General features: G+C 40.6%; 1 protein-coding gene across 1 annotated transcript in view; it reads right to left on the bottom strand.

The window, feature by feature from the left end:
• klhdc3 (kelch domain containing 3) overlaps positions 1–12,843 on the bottom strand; it is a 30,190-nt gene extending 17,347 nt beyond the window's left edge. Inside the window, exons 1-8 of the mRNA XM_033613140.2 lie at positions 12,752–12,843; positions 10,799–11,040; positions 8,976–9,152; positions 8,597–8,712; positions 8,441–8,512; positions 6,861–7,074; positions 6,281–6,367; positions 3,737–3,845 (exon numbers count right to left, since the gene is read on the bottom strand). Of these exons, the coding sequence (XP_033469031.1) occupies positions 3,737–3,845; positions 6,281–6,367; positions 6,861–7,074; positions 8,441–8,512; positions 8,597–8,712; positions 8,976–9,152; positions 10,799–10,952 (929 nt within the window). The 5' untranslated portion in view covers positions 10,953–11,040; positions 12,752–12,843. The remainder of the gene's footprint in view (positions 1–3,736; positions 3,846–6,280; positions 6,368–6,860; positions 7,075–8,440; positions 8,513–8,596; positions 8,713–8,975; positions 9,153–10,798; positions 11,041–12,751) is intronic.
• Between the last annotated feature and the right edge of the window lie 7,856 nt (positions 12,844–20,699).

The following is a 20,699-nucleotide window of genomic DNA, read 5'->3' as shown; positions in this document are numbered from 1 at the left end:
TATCTCCAACAAAAACAAACTCAGCAGCATCACATACACTGCCTCCATAATCATCTGCCATCCCATACCCAGTCTATCAGATATGAACGTCAGAGCCATCACACGCCAAACAATAGCAAATGACAATAATCACCCCTCAATCTACATTTCACATTACTTCTGTGTGTTCAGAGATGCAGGACTCCTAAATGGAGAAGACCTTGCTTTAGTAGGAGTTTTGTTCCTTCTGCAATAGCAGCTCTGAACAATGTGCCTCGCTGACACTGTTGTAACATGGGATGAATGAATGCATACAGAAATTTTGTGTACAATCTATATCTGCATGTTGCTGTGTGTATATCTGCATGTTGCCATGTACTGGATGTGAAAACAAATATCTCTCTTGGACAATAAATCTAAATCTAAAATAGAGGAAGTAACTACATGAACAGGTTGTACTCCAGGATATGCCAGAGAATGTTTTATCATTAAATGATTGCCTAATTATCATTATATATATGCTAACAGTTGAAAAATACTTATGTTAATAATGACTATAACGCTGCTGCATAATGGGTGAATCAAGATTACACTTGTGTATTGGGTGTATTGCTCCCCATGACGTGGTGGCAACTGGAGCAGTAAAAGCAGAAGTTGGTCTCTAGGATTTGAGGGCCTGTAGACGTAGTGGGGCTGAGAGGACTCTTATCCACAGCCTCCCGATCCCCACTATCAGGTAAACCCAGTGGGGTTTGCCTGATAACACAGCCTTGCTGATAACAGTAGCCCAGGTCCCGGGCTACACTGGTCCATGCTTATGCCGTTAGCTACCTCATTACTCTACTGGCTACTGGCCTATCACAAGCCCGTCACCGGCCCAGTGGCACCTTACCACCTACGATCCCCCGGCAATCACTACTGTCTTACAGCCAACAAGGGAATCATCACAGACTGCTGTCTACAGGAGCCAGAGCCTCCATTTGGCATATTGGAAAGGGGGGAGTTGTTCTCCACAAACTGTCTAAAACTTGTCAAGAGAGCCTGTGTTTCTTAAAATTTATGATGACAAACAATGACAAACATCAAATGTGTAAGGATTTATGTGTTTGCAAAGAAAAGAGTTGGCAACATTTAATCTCTAGCCAGCACCTGAACATCTGAGGCAGTTTCTCTTTCCATATTGCAAACTACTGAGCTATGCGTTTATCTGTCAGAAGAGTTAGCTTTTGTTGACAGAAAGACCATTTCACCTTTTTTATTATATCTTTGCACATCTCTGGAAATATCTTGTCCCTGAAAACTAGTAGCTTGGTATTTTATATGATGGCTCCAGTGTCTGTATCATTTCTCAGGAGCTGGCATTTACTATGCAGGAGTAAGAGTATGGATCCATGCAAATACAATACAAAGATATTCTCATGGCCAGAGGTGTTGTCAGCAAGTATGTAGTCAAACAAGTTAGGGTTAGCAGAGGTAGTTGCAGATTCCAAAGTTGGAGCTCCAATGCTGATGGAAACCTTGTGTCACCTTAAAGGGGAACACCACCTAAATTAAGAATTCCAGTTTGTTATTTTAATGGTCTGGGAAAGTTCAATCAGTATTTGTGAACATGAGCTGCTCTCTCTCAAAGCCAGAAACCAGAGAAGTAAGTCTCAAGCTTGTGATATAGGGTATAAAGTCTGAAACTGCTCCATAGATGATGAAGAGGAGACTGATTTTGTGTTTTCAGTTCTGAAACTGAAAATGTACCCATGTACACATAACAGTCCCCTGGGTGCTCTCACTGTCATCAAGAACATCTTTAACCATTCAATGTCTGTGGAGCAGCCCCAGACTTTATATTCAATGACATCACAAGTTTAAATTTTAGCACTCTAGTTTCTGTATTTGGCAGAGTTGTTCATGTTTGCTGATGTTTTTGGACCATCTTAGACCATATGAATAACATGTATGAAATCTGAAAATGTGCATAGTTCCCCTTTAATTAGCTGTTGGATACACTACTTCCATAGTAATTCATTGCAGCTTTCCAATGAATTACTAATTTGCATGTTGAAATTGTTGTTTTTTTGAGAGGCAAGCGGTGGTCACTGTTTTTAAACTTAAAGTTTAAAAATAAACTATGCAGGATTTTCCTAGAGAACAATGTGAAGACTCATACAGAAGTAATCCCTCTCAGTCATTACCTATGACCTACTGGAAGTGTGTGGCAGTGTATTTTCCTGCAGAGACTCTGCCCTCTGCCTGTATTTTCTTATTTTCTGTTTTCTGGTGCTTTGTGGATGTGTATCCCCACAGTGCTCTGTCAGGGGTACATAACAAGGTAGCAACAAGATAGCAACCAGGGGCCGGACCATAAGCAGCAGGCATCCAAGAGACACAGTGCTGAATACCGCAAAAATAGTGGGACAAAATGCCAAACAAGAGTGGATCTGGGGTTGGCTTTTATTCTCACTTTTGCTCTCAAGTGTGTTTACAAACAGTAACTGACAATCCTGCATAGTATACCTTTAAGAAAGCATTGAAAGTCTCCTCATTGTTCTTTGGTCTGTCGTGCTTTTTTGTGAAATACAGTGCTTGTAACCGTTAGTTTCCGGCTCCTTCTTGAAGAAATGGACACAAAGACGTAGATAAATCTTAATTCTAAACCTGCATGCATGCTTTCTTTATGATAAATGTCTTCCTTAAAACATCTGGATGCATCAACAAGCAAAAGTTTCCCATACAGTGCCTGTTTCAACTGTAATACCAAGCGACAATGACTCTGACAAAAATAAATGCCATGCTGTTAATCATGATGGGTTACCTGACTTAAGTTTCACGTTTTTTGCAAGTTGGTTTTCAAATCCTCCTGAAATTAATGGAAACCAATGGTGTCTGGGCCATTTGACAAACACATTCTTCATTCGAAAAACTGAAAATATATTTCACATAACAAACATTGCAGGCTGTCTTTGCGTCAGAGTATATCCAACCTTTTGACTTTGAGATATTTTGGATACTGCAACTGAGAAGCTGAAAGCAGACAGCCTATAATGAGTGGTGTCAGCCTGCTACATTGAGCATTTAGTTATGCTCTCTTTATAAGAAAACAATGGCTCAGCTGGCACACAGTGGTTTATTATCATGTGTTGTCAGCTTAAGCTTTTATTATGCACTCCTCCGTGTGGAAAAGGGACAACACAAACAACATAAAAACAACTGTACATTTGAACGCTGAACAATTCAACAGGGGGATCTACGATTGCTAATCCACATTTGAATTGCTTGCCCAAACAAATTATTATCTGTATGTGTATGTTAAAACATACTGTAGTATCTGTAGGAGTGTATCTGCCTACATGTATATAACTGTGTCTAGCTATGTATCTGTATTTTCCTCTTTGTTTCCTTTGGGGAGGAGGATTATTCAGTTGACAATGACTTAGCAAGTTATTTTTGCAAAATGTACTCAAAAACAGAGCACATCAAATGAACTACATCGAAGGTCTGTGTAAATATAAACATATTCTTTTGGTGAAATAAAATATATAAGTAATGATATATTATAAATAACTAATAATGATTTAACTAAGACTTAAAGAGCTAAACTCAAAGACAAATTTCCGATTAGATTTGTCACTGGGGAAAGCTAACAAAGAAAATATTTGGAGCATCCTTAATTACAGAGTACAGATAAACCCTTAGATATAAAACTATGTGAGTTTTATAGTGTAGAGAGAAATGACAGTTCAGATAGTAATATGTTGTGCCTCACCTTGTTCCTCCAAAGAGGATGATTCGATCCCCAACCATACAACAGCACTGTCGTCTCCGCGGACATGGGCCTTTCCCCTTCGGTTCTACTTTCTTCCAGGAGAAGGCTTCTGCAATGTGTACACACAAGACACGAATAGAGTTGAGATAACAATATTTAGACAATGATGGGAAAGCAAGACTGACTCTTTCGAGGTGGAAGACTCTCAGTAAAACTTCAGATTACATGCTCACTCTAAATAGTTCAAAAGAGGGATCTTAAGAATACAAAATTTGATCTGTGTGGGCTACATCATAGCAGCTATACAAACTCTCAGCCACTTAAAGTTAAATAAACCTACAGGTGCCTCCCATTGTGCCCGCAGTTCATTCAGCTTCCTGCTATATCTAACCACAAACGGGCCAGTTAGCAGGAATTATGGACGTGAGGACAATGATGAGGACTAACATCATCAAACATGAATACAACTGGGCTGATTGGATTCACAGGAGGCTGAGTTTTTCAGTCATACCCAATTTATGCAATCCCAAGACCATTTAGAGACCCCAGTATGCAGAAATATTTAAATGGCAATGCCACTTTTTCCCTTGCCAAAACTTAGCTTAAGTTTTTTGTGTTATTTAGCCAGCATGACATGGTTGGTACCGATGGATGACTTCACCTGTCTAGTGTCATATGATACCAGTGTCTTTGCTCTAGCTTTAAAAACTGTTTAGTTTAGCTGGTCTGCCTAACTTCTCATCTTTGCTGAGTTCAGCTGTGTCTGTGCTACCTGGTGCTTCTTCACAACTTTCTAAGCCAAAAATTTGGCCATTGCCTCTCTGCTCCTTTAGTTTTCTTCTTCTCTCTTTTTCTCCCCTTTTCTTTTTTGAGCCCCTGATTTTTGGAGAGGCATTTTGACATAGCTAGTCAGGCTGCATTTCACTTTAATATAGCAGCACACGGATGCTCTTCACATCTGACCCCCACTGTTATTGTGAAAATAGTGCTGTTGAAACTCGACCAAGCCATTTTTACAGTAACTGCAGGGGGTGGGGCATCAGTTGGCAAGTTTGAATGTATTTTAATGATAATGATAAATGTATTTATAACGTAAATTTATATATCTTGTATTGTCAGGGATATAAGTGAGTAAATTGCTGTACTTGATTCCTTTTAAGGGTCAGCCATTGACCTTTGCATGAGCCATTCTGGGCCTTGGCCGGTGTCATCCGTATCCTTTTACCCCCCCCCAGATGGCAGGCCTGACCACAAACACAAAACCCAGGGATAAGGGAATGAAAAGGAGGGACTAATGCACGAAAATCAAACCTAACCTTCATTTGAACAGAAAACTGTACATTTCAGAAATAGAAATACATCCTTTCTTCTGCTCTGCTGAGGTGCAATATGAGTGACGGTGTTGAAGCTCTGTCACTTGTTCCATATAAGGATAAAATGTGTAGTCTCACACTCTCAGAGCCAACAGCATCATTGCATCACTATAGCAACAGGCCATTCAGACTTTGTTGAATAATTGGGACTATTATTGAGGTGCTGCCATCTAGTGGACAGCAAAACACAGGTTTTAAGAGATAAAAGACTTCACTGTCATCCGTCTATATACAATTCAGTACAGTAGTTACAGAAACAAAATTGGGTGAAATATCATATCATCACATATCATCACATAATTCAGTACAAGACTCTCCAGCTGGACAAAAAAGTTCATGCATAGTACTTTATCCATAAATATAGTTCGATAAGTTAAAACTGGAGAGGTTAAAGATCAGTAGTGCTAGCAGCACTGTCATGATACACATTTCATATATGCCCACTGTTGCAGCTGTAGCTTCAGCTGATGCACTATGGCAATAGATTTTCCTAGCAATGACTGTCATAAAAACAGGCAGGAGGAGGGAGAAAACAGCTTAATGCATTGGATTTCAAGCTGCTGTCAGGCCCCATACTCAAAACTTTCACTCTTCCGTAACACAAAGGTAAATCATCATACAAAGGCAGTCGAGGTTGTGTTATCTAAACAGCATATATTGACGATGAATATACCCCAGGTGTGCTGAGTGTGACAACAGCTATGACAGCTACGCGTTCGGAACAAGAGCAAAAGGGTTTCTTCCCCAAAACACTTAAACTGACTTGAGAATCAATCTGGCAACATTTGTACGAGCCATTAAAGACTCCAGAGATGGAATTATTGTACGTTTTTCATTTTCTGGGAGGAAGACAGAGTATCTGTGTTTCATTCTCAGCACAGTGGAGAAGGGCAGCCAGCCACCATCACTAGACTCACAATAATACAATGGAGGAGGATTGTCTACATGACTCTCGACAGAAGGTGGAGGAGGAAAGTGGGTCAACACAAGTAAGCACTGCCGGTGCTGCATTTGTTCTATAGGGGTAAACAGCCATCGATGCAGGTAGATCATAAACAAAATTACTATCCACTAAGCAAAGAAACGCGACCAGGGATAACACAATCAGCAGCAGTGCTATACACCAACATAACACGCTCTCACAATCTGAAATAAACAAATGGTGAATCACCTGGATTGAATTTCCAGAGGTCATTGAAGTGCCGGTCCAGTCTGGCATTGTATCCTCCAAATATATACAGTTCCCCATTGTAGGAAACTAAACACAGAAAGGAAAACAAAAAAATGAGCCAATTTTTATGGTCTATCATGCAGGTCAGTGATGTTTGCAGCAGAGTAAATAGAACCTTGTGAACCAGTTAACTTTGCTGTATTTGTTTAATCAACCTGAGCAAAAAATGCAGTCTTGTACTAAGTAAATGAAAATGAGCAACATTGTTTATACTCTCTCTACACAAATGATAAAAAACAAATCATGCTTGAGAATGAAACAGAGAAAGGTCACATGGGGAAAACACTGCCATTTGTGCACAAATGAATCATCATAGTATGAAAATTGGGAAATTACTCCCCATTCCTTCCTCTTAAAAACATTTTTTCAGACTGTTCAAAAAAGACATTGTGCATTAAATCTTTGAGGAGACAGAATCAGAGTAACTAAGGATACTGGTCTACTAAAACACAATGTAAGCAAAGCGATGATCACAAATCTGTTCAGCATATTGATTTATGTGTGTGTGTTTGTGTCTTACAGGCTGAATGACTCCTGCGTCCGTCTGGTGATGGCTGTGTTGAAGGGGTGCTCAGCCAGCAGTTGGTCTCTGTGTCAAACACTTTGATCTTGTTGCAGTAGATCTCGTTGTTGGAGTGGAAGGGACCGAAGCGGTCCGCCCGCCCTCCGAACACAAACATCTTTGTCCCGATGATGGTGGCCGAGTGGAAGTCCCTCCAGCGTGCCGGAGTGCCCTCCAGAGAGAAGACCAACAGATGATGCTGTGATTGTTATACTTTTACCTTCCATAAAATTTCAGAGCAGATACACAACAGAAAACAGGAAGTAGCTAAAATACTACCTGCATTCTTGCATAACCTGAGCTAAACCTCATAAACAATGTCTCCAAACTTTCACAGCTCATCATAACCCTGGGTATAAATCTTCATCTTCACACTGGCAAAGATCAGGCTTCATGAGCAGCAACTTAAGGTAAACAGCGCCATCTACTGGACCAAGTCACCAACTACAACTCCACACTAAAACCAAACCATTTTTTAGGAACTACCAGCCTTTCAAAAATAACGTATAGCAATAGGGGCATTGTATAAAATCTAATGGGAACCATCTCAGAATAATAATGCAGCTGGCACCTTTAGTTAGTATGAATATAAAACAAATTTACAACATTGAAATGTGATCTGTTTCTATTGAATGAAACTGCCTAACAAAGGCAAGCCTCCCTATGCATTTAGCCATGATAAAGCCTTTCACACGCCTTACTTTCCAGAATGCGATGCCATTGTTTTCCTTGAATGCTATGCAGGCAAGCAGGCTCTTTGACTTGTTTATAAATAGAGCAGTGGGAAAAGAATAAAATCTTGTAAAACAGATGATACAAATAATGTCCAAAAAAGACCCGCTTCATAAAATTAGCCACTGTTATTCAAATGACTGTGCTGGACGTAACATACAGAAAAAAGGTTGTGAGTAAAAAACACAGCAGGTAGTTTTCTTTTCCAAAAGGAATGCAACACTGAGAGCATGCAGAAAAAAAGTATTATTCAGTCACGTGTACAACTAAATCTGCAAGCACCAAGCTGTAATCTCCTTGATGACAAAATGTTATCAGTTAGGTAGAAAACACTGAATCTGGTGAAGTAAGTTTTCCTCAACCAGTGTCTAGTTCACTCTGGGGGCTGGGGTCTATGTCTAAAATATACTTTACAAGAGTTTATCACATGAGCATGTTGACTGCATACAAACACAAATGGCATTTCCCACAAGGGGAGTGTATATAATCCTCTGCGAGGCTTTTTGTACTTGGCCATCTACCAGGGAGCTGCATTACATTTCAGTGCCTTTGTATCCAGCCAATCTGACCAGTGAGTGCTTGTGTAGCAGTACTGCCAGCCGCAGTAATAACCAATGCTTTGTTGATATCCAACAGTGCTTTGAATGTAACTGAGCATGTTGCCAGTCATTCCATACATTCTATCTTTGTGTTTCGTTTTGTCTATCTTTATTTGGACTTGAATATTCATTGCAAGACATTCTCTGTACAGGAAGCACTAAAAAATATAATTTCTGAAGAATAAAGAACTGCTGGTTTTAACTCACCCTGGCATTAATTAATGACCACACCATGGTGGTGGTGTCCAGCTTGTGAATGTCATTTGAGAAGCAGTCAGCCTAAAAAACAACAAAGGAGATTAATTCAATCGTGTTTTAATATTCAGAGAGCAAGTCCCACAATGTAGAGGGATGAAGACTTACCAGCTGCTCATATCCTCCAAATATATACATTGCTTTCCCAAGGACACAGGACGAGTGCCCATCCCTCGCCCCTGGAACAGTCCCCGAAATCTTGGGTGTGAACCATCTGTGGGTGTCTATGAAGCAGGAACGACCAGTTTATATTAACTCTAAGCACTCTTGTGAGGGACTTAAGCTCTCATTTTACAGTGCTGACATAATACTTCATCGTGTAATGGAAAACTATCACACATATTAGCAGGTGTTACAGCTCCCTAATGTAAAAACAGTTTTCTCTCCCTTTTGCTATCACGACCTCAACATCAAACAGGTGCATCTCAAAGGCAATCCAGCCTCAAACAGTCACTTAACAGTGCGAGTTAGATGCAGGTCTACTTACTGACATCAAAGGCATAAAGCACATTGCAGGCCCCCTCTGTGTCGTTACGCCCACCCCAGAGGTAGATAATATCATCCAGCAGCACAGCTGTGTGGCCATAGCGCATATATGGCACTTCACGGGCACGTTCATGTCCTCCCGTCCTCACTGGAGGCAACTTCATCCAGCGCAAAGACACTGAAGTACAAAACAGTTAAGAGAGGTACATTCACTCAAAACACAGTCGAAAAGAACACATTTATTACATTCTGTTTTATGTTTGCAGATGTTTAATGGACTACAACCTTATAAATGCAGGAACATTTTGTCAAAAGAAATTTAAAGAAAATAAACTGACAATATTAACTCAAGACAAACCTCAATGCCAAAATAAATATAAATGATGATAGCTTCTTGCTGAAACGCAGTTGTTTTTCCCACAATAAATAAGAAGAATATTTATCTGTGAGTGCCAGTGTTCGGTTTGTTTAGATCCCTGTGACAACCAAAACACCTGGTTCAGTCAGTGTTCAAGACTGGGAGCTGTGCATGCTGCTATTTCTTACTATAAATTACACATAACTACAAAAACATACTGCAGGTAACCTAATCTGTAAACAGTCATGGTTAAGATAAGTTTGTAAAAGAATAGAAAATTAAGGGCTGCAATAACATTTTGGAAATAAATATGCAATAGATTTAAATGTCAGTTGTAATATTTCACTCTTACAGCTGTGTTTCCTTTAACCTTTTGTGCAGTGTGTCAAAATGTGATTGCAGTGTGTAACATCTGAATGAAATCCAAACTGCTGCTTTGCCAGTTCCCTTTTTACTTATTCTGAGGGGCTCACTACAGATGGTGAAAAGTGAAATGTCGGAAAAAATAGACAAGTAAAGAAAAAGGAAGGAAATCAAAGGACTTTAGAAGACAGCAGGCTCTGCTGTAAAATATACATCAAAGAGAAGGAGCACAAAGCAAGTGACAGGATAAAATACTGAAACAATAGCTAAGGTGGTCCCGTTTCCATTTCAATCAGCCGAAGGCATCTTTATCAAGGTTTAGTGCTACAGATCTTTTCATGGTACAGCAATGGCAGGTAGGCTCAAGCTACTTTAGGAAGTTGTAAAATCCTAAAGCAGGTGGCTGACCACACAGCAGGGGAAAAATGTATAAACTGGGTTACTAGAAAGAAAATTAAGCAGTTTTATAAAAGCTGGAGCAGTGAATTTAAAGAAAACACCTGTGTTTGTGAGATAGCAACGGAAAAACAACAAACAATGAACAATTCTAAAACCACAGTGGAAAGATTGGGTTTTAATTGCCAGCTATAATGGGTAACCGTTAAAGCGGTGAAGGTTCAACAAACTCTGAAATACTCTCTTATCCTTACAACATACTTTTAAAAACAAATATTTTCCTGCTTCATTTCAGATAAAAACTGGGGCATGAAAGTAGAATGCCTTTTCACCTACATAGGATACAAACAGAGACCAACAGCAGATGCGTACGAATTTAGACCATTTTACATTAACATGTGTACTGGGGTTCAAGTGTGGTGCTGATATTAAATTCCAGCACTTTATATCTACAAGTCAGAGTGCTCTCGACACCTGCAAATTATATTATTTTTGATTTACTGATGTTTTTCATGTTATAAAATTGCAACAGGATGAACTACTGAGTTCCCACAATAGTTACATTCACTGTCAAGAAAAACTGCTGAAAACTAGAGATCACTTTCAAAATTTATACAACTAAATTCTATAATTTTCCACAAAATCTACAACCAATGGGATCCCTCAATATGTATGCATATGTATGTGCATATATATTCACTACCTACCTGTGTTGAAAACATGCACATCAATCTGACGGAGTGTCTCATAGTCCTCCCCGGAGCAGTAGCCTCCAAAGGAGTACACCTTGTGTCCCACCGCCACAGCAGCATGGTTGACTCTCCGCGGCCCTCCTTCTAGGTGCACTGACCAGCGCAACATTCCACGCGCAAGCACCTCCGTGACTGCGAGTCCTTACACCATCACTTTGCCACCTGCTTGGATCCCATCAAGCCAGTGCCATTGAAACCTGTGACCAAAACAAGAGAAGTGGCACTGCTTAGGAGAGCAGTGGGGCAAACTAGGAGGGGCAGTTGCCGAGAACACAAAGGGGCACTGTTTGTCCTCTTGGGCTAAGAGTTGCTCAGCTCTGCTGTTGCTGACAGGCTGACAAGCCCCTGTATTATCTAAGCTGGGAGGGTATTTTAAGAAGTGATTAGACCTACACCTACCACTCCTCTTTCTTTCGGTTCACTCTCATCCCTGTGACCTCCCACTACTCTACAAACATTTTAAAAATAGAATCATAAATATATGTGCACCCCTTTTGGGCAATACCATACCAATAAAAAAATAACTATGAAAATTGTTACAAACAGCTTAAGTCGTCTTTTAACACCAGTAAGGTCCTGTTAGATTACTGAGGTGTTATAAAGTGAGTGTGTTTTTAATGTTATGGAGACACAGCAACAGTTAAACTGTCATTTGACAAACTGGGCAGTTGGGTTTACATGACTGGATAATAAAATACATTTGATGTAAACTGAGGACACCAATGAGAGCATCTGTAAAAAGGTCTGCAGCTCAACAGTACTCCCAAAGACAGTTTCCAACTCATCAAGGGCAAAATAAGTCTAAATTACCAGGGAAGTATTCAATCACTATCCATGTGTCTTGCAGAAAGCATGTGAACCTGTCTCTTGCTAGACCCTGTGTGCCCCTGCTTAATCTGTCCCAGTGACTCACTAACTCACTGACCTCCAACCTTTGTTTGCACTTATAAATAAACCCCCCCAAGACCATTCAACACAACATGAGGAGCAACACAGGCCAGATCTAGGCAACAGGCAAATGTGAGTTATAACTTTATTAGAGTAATCGTTTTGTCTCCTACTAATTGTTTTGGAGCACGTTGGACAAGCTGCCATGTGAACTCAAGACCCCACATGGAGTCAAGTGACTTCTCAAAATGCAAGCACAGTCACAACCTGACTGCCTCATCTCTGCTACAGTAAACCGGTTTCTTGTAGTTGTTCCTGCATACATTAAATATCAATTAATGCTGTTCTCATCCTGAGTCTTTATCATGTAGATTTTGGGAAGAAGGGCATGTTTATGAGGGCTAAACCTGGAAGAAAGCTGTTTCCACACCCTCCTAACCCACTGAACAGGATAGTGTGGATTTCATAGCATTAGCCACTGACAACTTGACCACATTGGCTTGTAGAAAACGGATCTAGATAAACATACAGGGAAATCGATGTACACTGTTACTGCTGCACAGGTCTGAGTTGGTCAAGTGTATTGTAAACACACAGATAGTTGATTAATAAAGCTAATCTAGAAGCGGTGACATTGACGGTTACTACAGTCCAGTCAACGCCTCACACACTAGCTAGCCGATGTTAGCTGTGAGACAGGAATAACACAAACCCGTGAGCGATGGCGACTGGCCGCCAGGGTCGCTTGTTTCACAACATCAACTTTAACAACAACTGTGTCATGGAAACAGTGTGCCTACAACCAGCTCGTTGATAAAAGCATGTCCAGGAGTATAGGCTGTTGCTAGCTAGGCTGAAGCTAATGTGTAGTAGCTACCTAATTTAGCTGGCTAGCTAACGTGAACTGATAAAAAACGGCCGGTAAGAGTTAACACAGCGGCGTTTATTTCCAACCTTGGCAAAGTTACAAAGTGGTTAGCTAGCAGACAACAATATAACAGAGGAATATAATGTCAGTACCTTCGGGTCGACTCGGTTGTGGTAACTGGTGTTTAGACCGACAAGCAGTGCTATCCACTGGGAGCTCCTACCGACTCCCTCGTGACGTGTTGGGAGAAGAAGCGCGTCCGCTAGCACCCCCTGTCGGCTGCTCTCATCCTGGAGAAAACTTCACTCAGCACCTTGTAAGAGAATTCGTGATTTTTTTTAACTACCATTTACAAGAAATACAGGTTAGTCTTCATGTATGCATATTTTTAATTGAAGGGAAAACATTGCTCAAGGAAATGTTAACCGACCTGTTTTCAATCTGCATGGCCTAAACCTGTTAGGGACTGTTATGTACTCGACAGAGGAGGGGAGTGGCAGGGGGGTGACTTTGTTTTTTGGTTTTTGACTATCATTCACTAAAAATACAGATTAGTCTATATGTTTCCAGATTTTTCATTGAAGGAAAAACGCTGCTCTAAGAAATATTAACCGACATGTTTTCAAGCTGCATAGCCAGATTAGACCTGTTAGGGACTGCTCTGTACTTGTGGAGGAGGGGGTTGGCAGGGGTGTCACTTTTTTTAGTATGTTGAGCCTCCCTGAATCTACAAATATTTTCTTTGAGCTTCCTTGGTGACTGGCAGAAAATACATGACCCTCTCCCCTACTATAAATTAGCTATTAGATTTTTAAAACTTATCTTCTGATGTTTCAAAATTAAAAGTTAAATTTGAAGATGAAATCCTGGAGTTGAAAAAACCTCTGTTTTTCATTCTTGTTAGTGTTAGTGCAAAGTTATTAGTTAGTGCAAACAGTTTATTTTGGGCCACATTTTTATGAAGAATAAAGTGATTTTGATGAAATATTGCTATTTCAAGTTCAGTTTTTATTTATTTATTTATTGTCAGAAGCGTTCATCGCACATTGTGGGTCCAACACATTCTCACTCTGATCTTGTCACATACTGACGTTTGCTCATGGACTTTCTACATCGTCCACATACAATGTGCAAGGTACCCCGGGTGCGGTGGTTGATGACATTCTGGGACGCTGTGTCAAGTTCTGCCTGTTACATGCATTGTCTTCTTTCAAAATACACTTCCGTTTTCATAGGAAATTTAACGTTTGCATACAGTCTCTTTCAAAATAAACGCACTACCTTTGTACAACACCGCAAATTGTCATTTTTTTCTCTTCAACAACAAACGCACAAGGTTGGGTTCAGGCAACAAAAACATGTGGTTAGGTTTGGACAAAGGAACAGAGTTTGGCTTTGGAATCTTCCGGGACTCTCACGGCTCTCTCGGGTGAAGGTCAGTGTTTGTTGGACCCGCCACTGATTTCAACGACTTCAGGATGAGACTGGGCTCAGTGGGTCTGGAATTCATGTTTTCTTTAAAAATCTGCAGTGAAATAAATACAAAATATAATCATTTAAAGTTGTATGCCCCTCCCCTAAGACAAAATAAAAAACATAAAACCCTCCTCAGTGCTCAAAAAATTATCTGATACACCTTCCCCTTCTTGCAACCCCCTGTCCTTATAAATAACAAGGTTAACTAGGTTTTGTTGGCAACTGACCCACCCCCTACCCTGTGTGTATCATAGGGTTGCAGCAGTATACTGTGAAACTGTATACTGTGGTATGAAAATTGATAGTTATCATTACATGTGCATTTGCTTATCAGCAGTATTGAAAAAAGATGCAAGTGGACAGAGAATATATAAATCTGTAAATAATAAAGTAAGAGATGACTGAATTCCATTGAGCTGCTTTGGTTTCTGGGTCTGGTGTTGTACAGACTGGTTTACTGTCACAGTGACATGGACTTACTGGGACACTTAAACAGGATGGAGTCATTGTTGATATTAGTTATGCCTGTGCTTTCTTGCTCTTCATACCACAGATATTTGTCTGCTGAGAAAATGGCCTCAACAAAAGCTAGCTTACACAAAGTGAACTTGAGACATTTGGGTGGCCTTGGGAGTCTGTGGTCCTGGGGGGAGTACCCACTTTTCAGTAAGATACAAATATGGAGTTTAACACAGTGATTTCCAACTGGAGGGTCTTGTGAAATACATGGTTATTTTTCCTCCCCAGACCTCCCCTTAGAGAAAAATAATATTTGGGTAAACTGCTCATCACTCACATCCACATTATGGCCCCAATCTGTCATCATGAGTCAAAGAGGTTGGGAACCACTGTTTAAACAGACTAAGTTAGTGAAGAAAGAGTGAGCTGATGAAACCTCCACCCACTTTGTTTATGTGCGACAATTCCTGACACACACACTATAACATAACCACAGCAGTAGATGGCGCTGTCTCACATGTTTTGAATTGCTCATGAGTTCAGCAGCCTGTCAAGGAACCAAACACAGCCTCCTGACAGTGTTTTTAAGAATATAATCCCTACCCTACTATTATTGGTAAGATAATGTGACCAGATGATCCAGTTGATCTGGTTGAGGTGCACTTGGGTAATGCGCTTAATAACCTGATGACTGTGTTGGCTGCTCGCCTGCAACTCGTGAGGACTTTTGAAGCATGGTCAACTACAAAGCAGCATCCCTGGAGATCTCAGTGTTTTAGTGCCAAGTTGCTCTTCAGCATGGTGAGCATACTGACACAGACTGAAACCCAGCTCATCTGGTCCAAGGCCAGTGTATTTAACCACTAAATAAGCCTAACCATCTCAATTTCTGCGGTCAAATTAGGATTGTCTTAGGTATGACTTCATGTTTAATATAAAGACACGTCCTCCATCTTGTTAGCACTACTTTCAGCTCAATGCTGTCAATAAATAAGAATGTGCTCTTGAGCAGCTTTCCTCAGTTGGAAACAAAATAGCATCATCTGAGTTAATCCTGAAGTAACTGTGGTCCAGGTGATGGGGCCAAGGATGGATGTGAACTCTGGTGTAGTTTATGAGGCCTATCCCATATAGTGAATTTTACTGGAGCCCCTTAAACAGTCCGTTTCGCACGTCTAGACTGTAAACGTGACACATTATGCAACTTGATTTTGCTACTTAATTTTTAAAAGCATTTGATTACAAAGGAATGGGTTTAGTGCAATCGACCTGGTTCCAAATGGTCAGGCTGAAGTGAAAGTAGAGCCTTGTAAAAGGATTATGGCACAGAGGAGCCATGTTACAGCTGCCATGGATCTGCCCGTATCGCTGCCCAGGTCTGGTCCACTTAGGAGGGGCTTTGACTGATTCATCATGTGTAGGCATTCCAACACCATGCCAGCTGCATGTCATGCACAATGGCCAGATTGTGCCTTGGGCTGCCTGAACGACAGCTGCTCAGGGCTGCCCCTTGGAGCTCTGATAGGTGATTACAGACCACAGGCGGACACACACTGTAAAATAGGTTACGGTACATTGTAGGTGGAGTGGATTCTAAAATTATTATCACGAGAAAAAGTGAGGTTTTGTGGTTTGTTGCTTTTGAAGAATCCAAGGGCAGAGGTGTTTGGGGTCCTCCCCTCAGGAAATGTTGAGCCTCAAACTCTTAATTTCCTGCATTCTGGCAACTTCTTTTCTGCATCAGTATTGAGGAGGACGTGTCCCCTGCGTCCCCCTGAAATCTGCAGATAGAATCACCAAAGATGTAATGATATCACTTCAATAAAAAAGAAGTCTTGTGTTCTTTATCTTGACCTGAGAGATGCAGGCAAAAGATCTTAAATGAATTCTGACAGTCTGAACTGTCGATCCCCAAAGCTGTCTACTTAACAGTCCTTTATTCGTACTATTACACAATTGCATTTCGATGATGTTATTGTCTGGAAGTGGACCCAAGAATTTCTGGAAATGGCTCTGAGAAGTTTATTTAAATGATCACATGTCTGGGACGCAGGATGTTATTTGGAGTAATTGTTTTGTTTTTGAGCTAGTATATGCAAACCTCATGTTGTATAATGATATGGGATGTAATATATTAATATCATACTGAGATTTTGTGCCTGACCTCAGTGTATAATATTGGGAATACTCTGCCTATCCACCAACTGAGAGAAATGGAGTAAAGCTGGCTTGTTTATACCCAAAAATTACACTCACATCTTACATTATTTAGTTGTTCCAGTAGTTGATAATCTCATAACACTTTGGAAGTTTTTCTCTTGCTTCAAGTTTCTTTACAGAGGTGATATGTGTCAGCAGTAGTTGCAAAAAATGAATCTCTCATCTCAGAACAGAGTGCAGCCCAGCCCAGTGAAAGTAATCCCTCGCAGTTACACCCAGTCTGCTTTAAAAGTCAGGCCTGCCGTCCCACCTGTCAGCTTTCGAGCAGATTGCGTCACCCATCTGACCCTGCTGAGCCACTCTTTGACACATTTGCTTAGTGGCGTGTTTTACAAACTTTATAGCCAACACATGTGGTGTCTGTCTGTTGTTATGCCTCGACATAGTGAACAGGGGTTGCCCAACTGCAGCATAGCTCTGCGAATCAACAACAACTGCTAAAACCAACTGTTGTTCGGTATTCTCGGGCAAACCCGATGATGGAAGAGCTCTGCAATGCTTTGTGGCAGAGAAAAACACAGCCTCTACTTAGAAATGGCTCATTTGGTTAACCTTTTACTTTACCATGGCTCATAAAAATCCTGAGTGTGCTGTTATTATGAACAGTAAAAGCAACTCCATGCAAAATAAACCAATAAATGAAAAGGAAAGAAATGTTTTGTTGACATGAAAAACAAGTACTGTAGTAGTTAAGTTTTGCAGTGTTATTTTGACCTGCTTCTCTATCATCTTTAACTGTTTTATATAACTGGCCTGAAAATGTCTGTGCCATGTTTTACTCTACAGTGGACAAACTCCTGAGGTGCTTTCATAGTTCCCACTATGTGTTTCAATATCACAGACCCAAAGTAAAGTACAGCAGTGTAGCTGTGGAGCACAGTGTTGTTGCAACTGCCTCAAAAATGGTAAAACTTTTACTTTTTTGTCTCTGTTGTCATTACATCAAATACTACTACACCAGCTAAGGTCGGTGTATTACCACATCATGCAGAGATATTCCCCGGATGTTTAACGTACTGATTTGACTTCCGCTATAGCTGGATTAGGTCAACGGCATTAAGCAGTCCAGAATGATGTCATAGAGCATGATCTAATCCTGTGGCCAGATGATTGAATCATACATTTTCCTTTAATTTGGGGGTTATTAAATGAACAGAGCTCCTCTCTGTGAGTTTCTAAAGAAGACGATTGGTATTCGCCTGAGGTCATTTTCTCGCTTATGGTTCGTTTGAATCGCTCTGAGTTAGGAGTAAAATTTAGCAGCTTTTTATTGGTTAGGCAATGTTTCCAATTACCAATTAAACAGCAAGCCATACTTTATAAGCAAAGTCATGTGGCCGCGCAGTGAGGCCAGTTATTGGACAAAGCTTTAAATCCACAACAGATGAGTGATTTAATAGAGTATTATCATTTCCACTCTGCTAATAAAAGATACTCAGGCAGCAGAAAGGATTGGTGAGAGGAGGTTCAAACCCCTTTGACAGTTCTGTAGTTCAACTCTGACCTGCAACACAACAAGTTGAGTGTTTGCTAAGCTTCATTAAAACTGCAGTTCTGTGGCTTGTTCTTCGTTTGGGGAGTTGTTTAGAGTGCTCCCATTACACAGACTGGGGAGCAGTTTCTTTTAGTGTTTGTTTGTTTGTGGCTTTCTTGCCTCTGCCCCCAACAAACAAATAATGGGGAGGAAAAACACCTGGTTTCAATTCAAATTCACAAAATGAAGCAGGTGTGAAAGTGCACTTAAGACTATAATCTCACTTTGTGGCTAAAACGGTTGTCTCCCTGCATTTTGGCCATCTGCATTCTTTTGTAATATTGTGTTACTGATGCAGTTTAGGTTCGTCATTGTGTGCATGATTGTGATATGTATCACAATAATGCACAGTGGGATGTAATGGTCAGCAGTCCACAGGGTCTTTCAGATTGACTGCAACAGGAGACACAACCAGCAGCTACAAGTATTTTCATCTAAACCACTTTAATTATGTGGCTCACTTTCTATTTTTGCCCCAAGAGAGCCCCACCTCACCCCTCCTTCCCCCCCACACAGTTGGGACAGTTGCTTCGTACATTGCACAGCACCTGTTTTAAACCCAATTGTTATCCTCCGCCCTATTTGAGGACAGTTGCACCTGCTCCTATCATCCCCACATGATGCTTGAATAAACTCTGATGCTCTGTGTTCTCTCTGTGAATACATCTATAACCTGGAATTTGCAAAACATTGTTCAGTCACATGTTGTCACTTTAAAACAACAGTTTGGCCTAAAAATGCATGTGCTTTTCACTATCCAGACATGTGTGCAGCAATCTATGCTAGAAGAGACAGCAGTCTGGGTTTTTCTACTAGTGAATAGGACTTTGTGAGCACCAGTGTCCAGCAATGGGAACAATTTCTGCTTTGTCGCTGGTTCTGTAGTGAGGTAAAGGTTATTTAAAAGTGAAATGTCCACTAGTGCTTTATAAAAGCAGAGTGAGCCTCCAAGTTTTGTCTTTTGGTGGCACAACAGATGTTCATGCTAACAAATAGTGGCTGAACTTTCCAAAATTATATAATGTCTGCTTAAAGGAGCCGTGTGTAAGAGGAGGACTGGGAGGATTTAGTGGCATCCGGTGGTGATTTAAACCAGTAAAAACACTGATTTACCCCTGGACATTTTTGTCCATTTCCAAAATTCAAAACTCCCTCACAGACAAATGAAAGGTCACAGGGGGGTGATTTTTTGCATGGGGGTGTTATTCTGGGTGAAATTTCAAAATCTCAACTTTCAGCACGAAAATCCATTATTTGACCCTGTAATGCATTTTTATCCTATCCATGACCCTTCAAGTGGACAAAAATGTCCATTTTCTAGAAAGTGTCCAACAAAAGGTCACAGGGGGGTGATTTTTTGCATGGGGGTGTCATTCTGGGTGAAATTTCAAAATCCCAACTTTCAGCATGAAAATCCGTTATTTGACCATGTAATGCATTTTTATCCCAGCAACAATAACAAATGGCTAAATGACAGGTGGACATTTTTGTCCACTTGAAGGGTCATGGATAGGATAAAAATGCATTACAGGGTGAAATAATGGATTTTCATGTTGAAAGTTGGGATTTTCAAATTTAACCCAAAATAACCCCCCCTTGCCAAAAATCACCCCCCTGTGACCTTTTGTTGGACACTACAAATGTTTCTAGAAAATGGACATTTTTGTCCACTTGAAGGGTCATGGATGTAACTTTTTTGAAGGATAACACAAGATGGTTCAGGTTACAAATCTGTGTTTCTACGTTGCTGTTTAGCCTGTCTGCGACGAGCACCTGCTAATGAGTTCTCTGATAACTTAATGTGTGCTCACTTTTTTTCTGATCCAAACACTCAGGAGGTTTTTACCAGGAGCCGAATTATCCACACAGGTCTCCTCCTCTCCACCACAAACAGACCAGGTGATTAAAACCAGTAAAAACACTTAATAAAGTAGTTTAAAGTTATAAATCAGGGTTTTTCTGATAGATTGGCTGCAAGCCCAGCATCTGCTAATGTGTGCTCAACTTTTTTCTCTGATAACTTAAGATCTAGATATTAAGGAGGGTTTTACCAGAAACCAAATTATCCACAGAGGTCTCTTCCTCCAAAAATCAAACAGATTTGGTGATTTAAGCTGGTTAAATCACTGAATAAAGTTTCACATTAAAAAGGGGGTCTGCCAACTATGGTGGCCCACGCAAAAACACAAATGACCCTGTCTAGAGACAGCTGGGTGCCTGACGGGGGGAAACACTGCGGGTCAACAACGTAAGTTAAGAGGGCAAAAAGTCGTGTAGTATTGGTGGTGGAGGGTCCAACAATCACCATCTGTCACCCGGGAAGCCAGTGTTCACTTCACATATAAATTTAAAGCCAAACCCTGTTATCTAGTTCTAAACCTGACCACATGCTTTTGTTGCCCAGAACCAAC

The sequence above is a fragment of the Epinephelus lanceolatus genome, chromosome 17 (genome assembly GCF_041903045.1).
Source record: "Epinephelus lanceolatus isolate andai-2023 chromosome 17, ASM4190304v1, whole genome shotgun sequence".
NCBI lineage: Eukaryota > Metazoa > Chordata > Actinopteri > Perciformes > Serranidae > Epinephelus > Epinephelus lanceolatus.
Note: the sequence above shows the minus strand (reverse complement) of the source record. Positions and strands in the feature narration are given on the sequence as shown.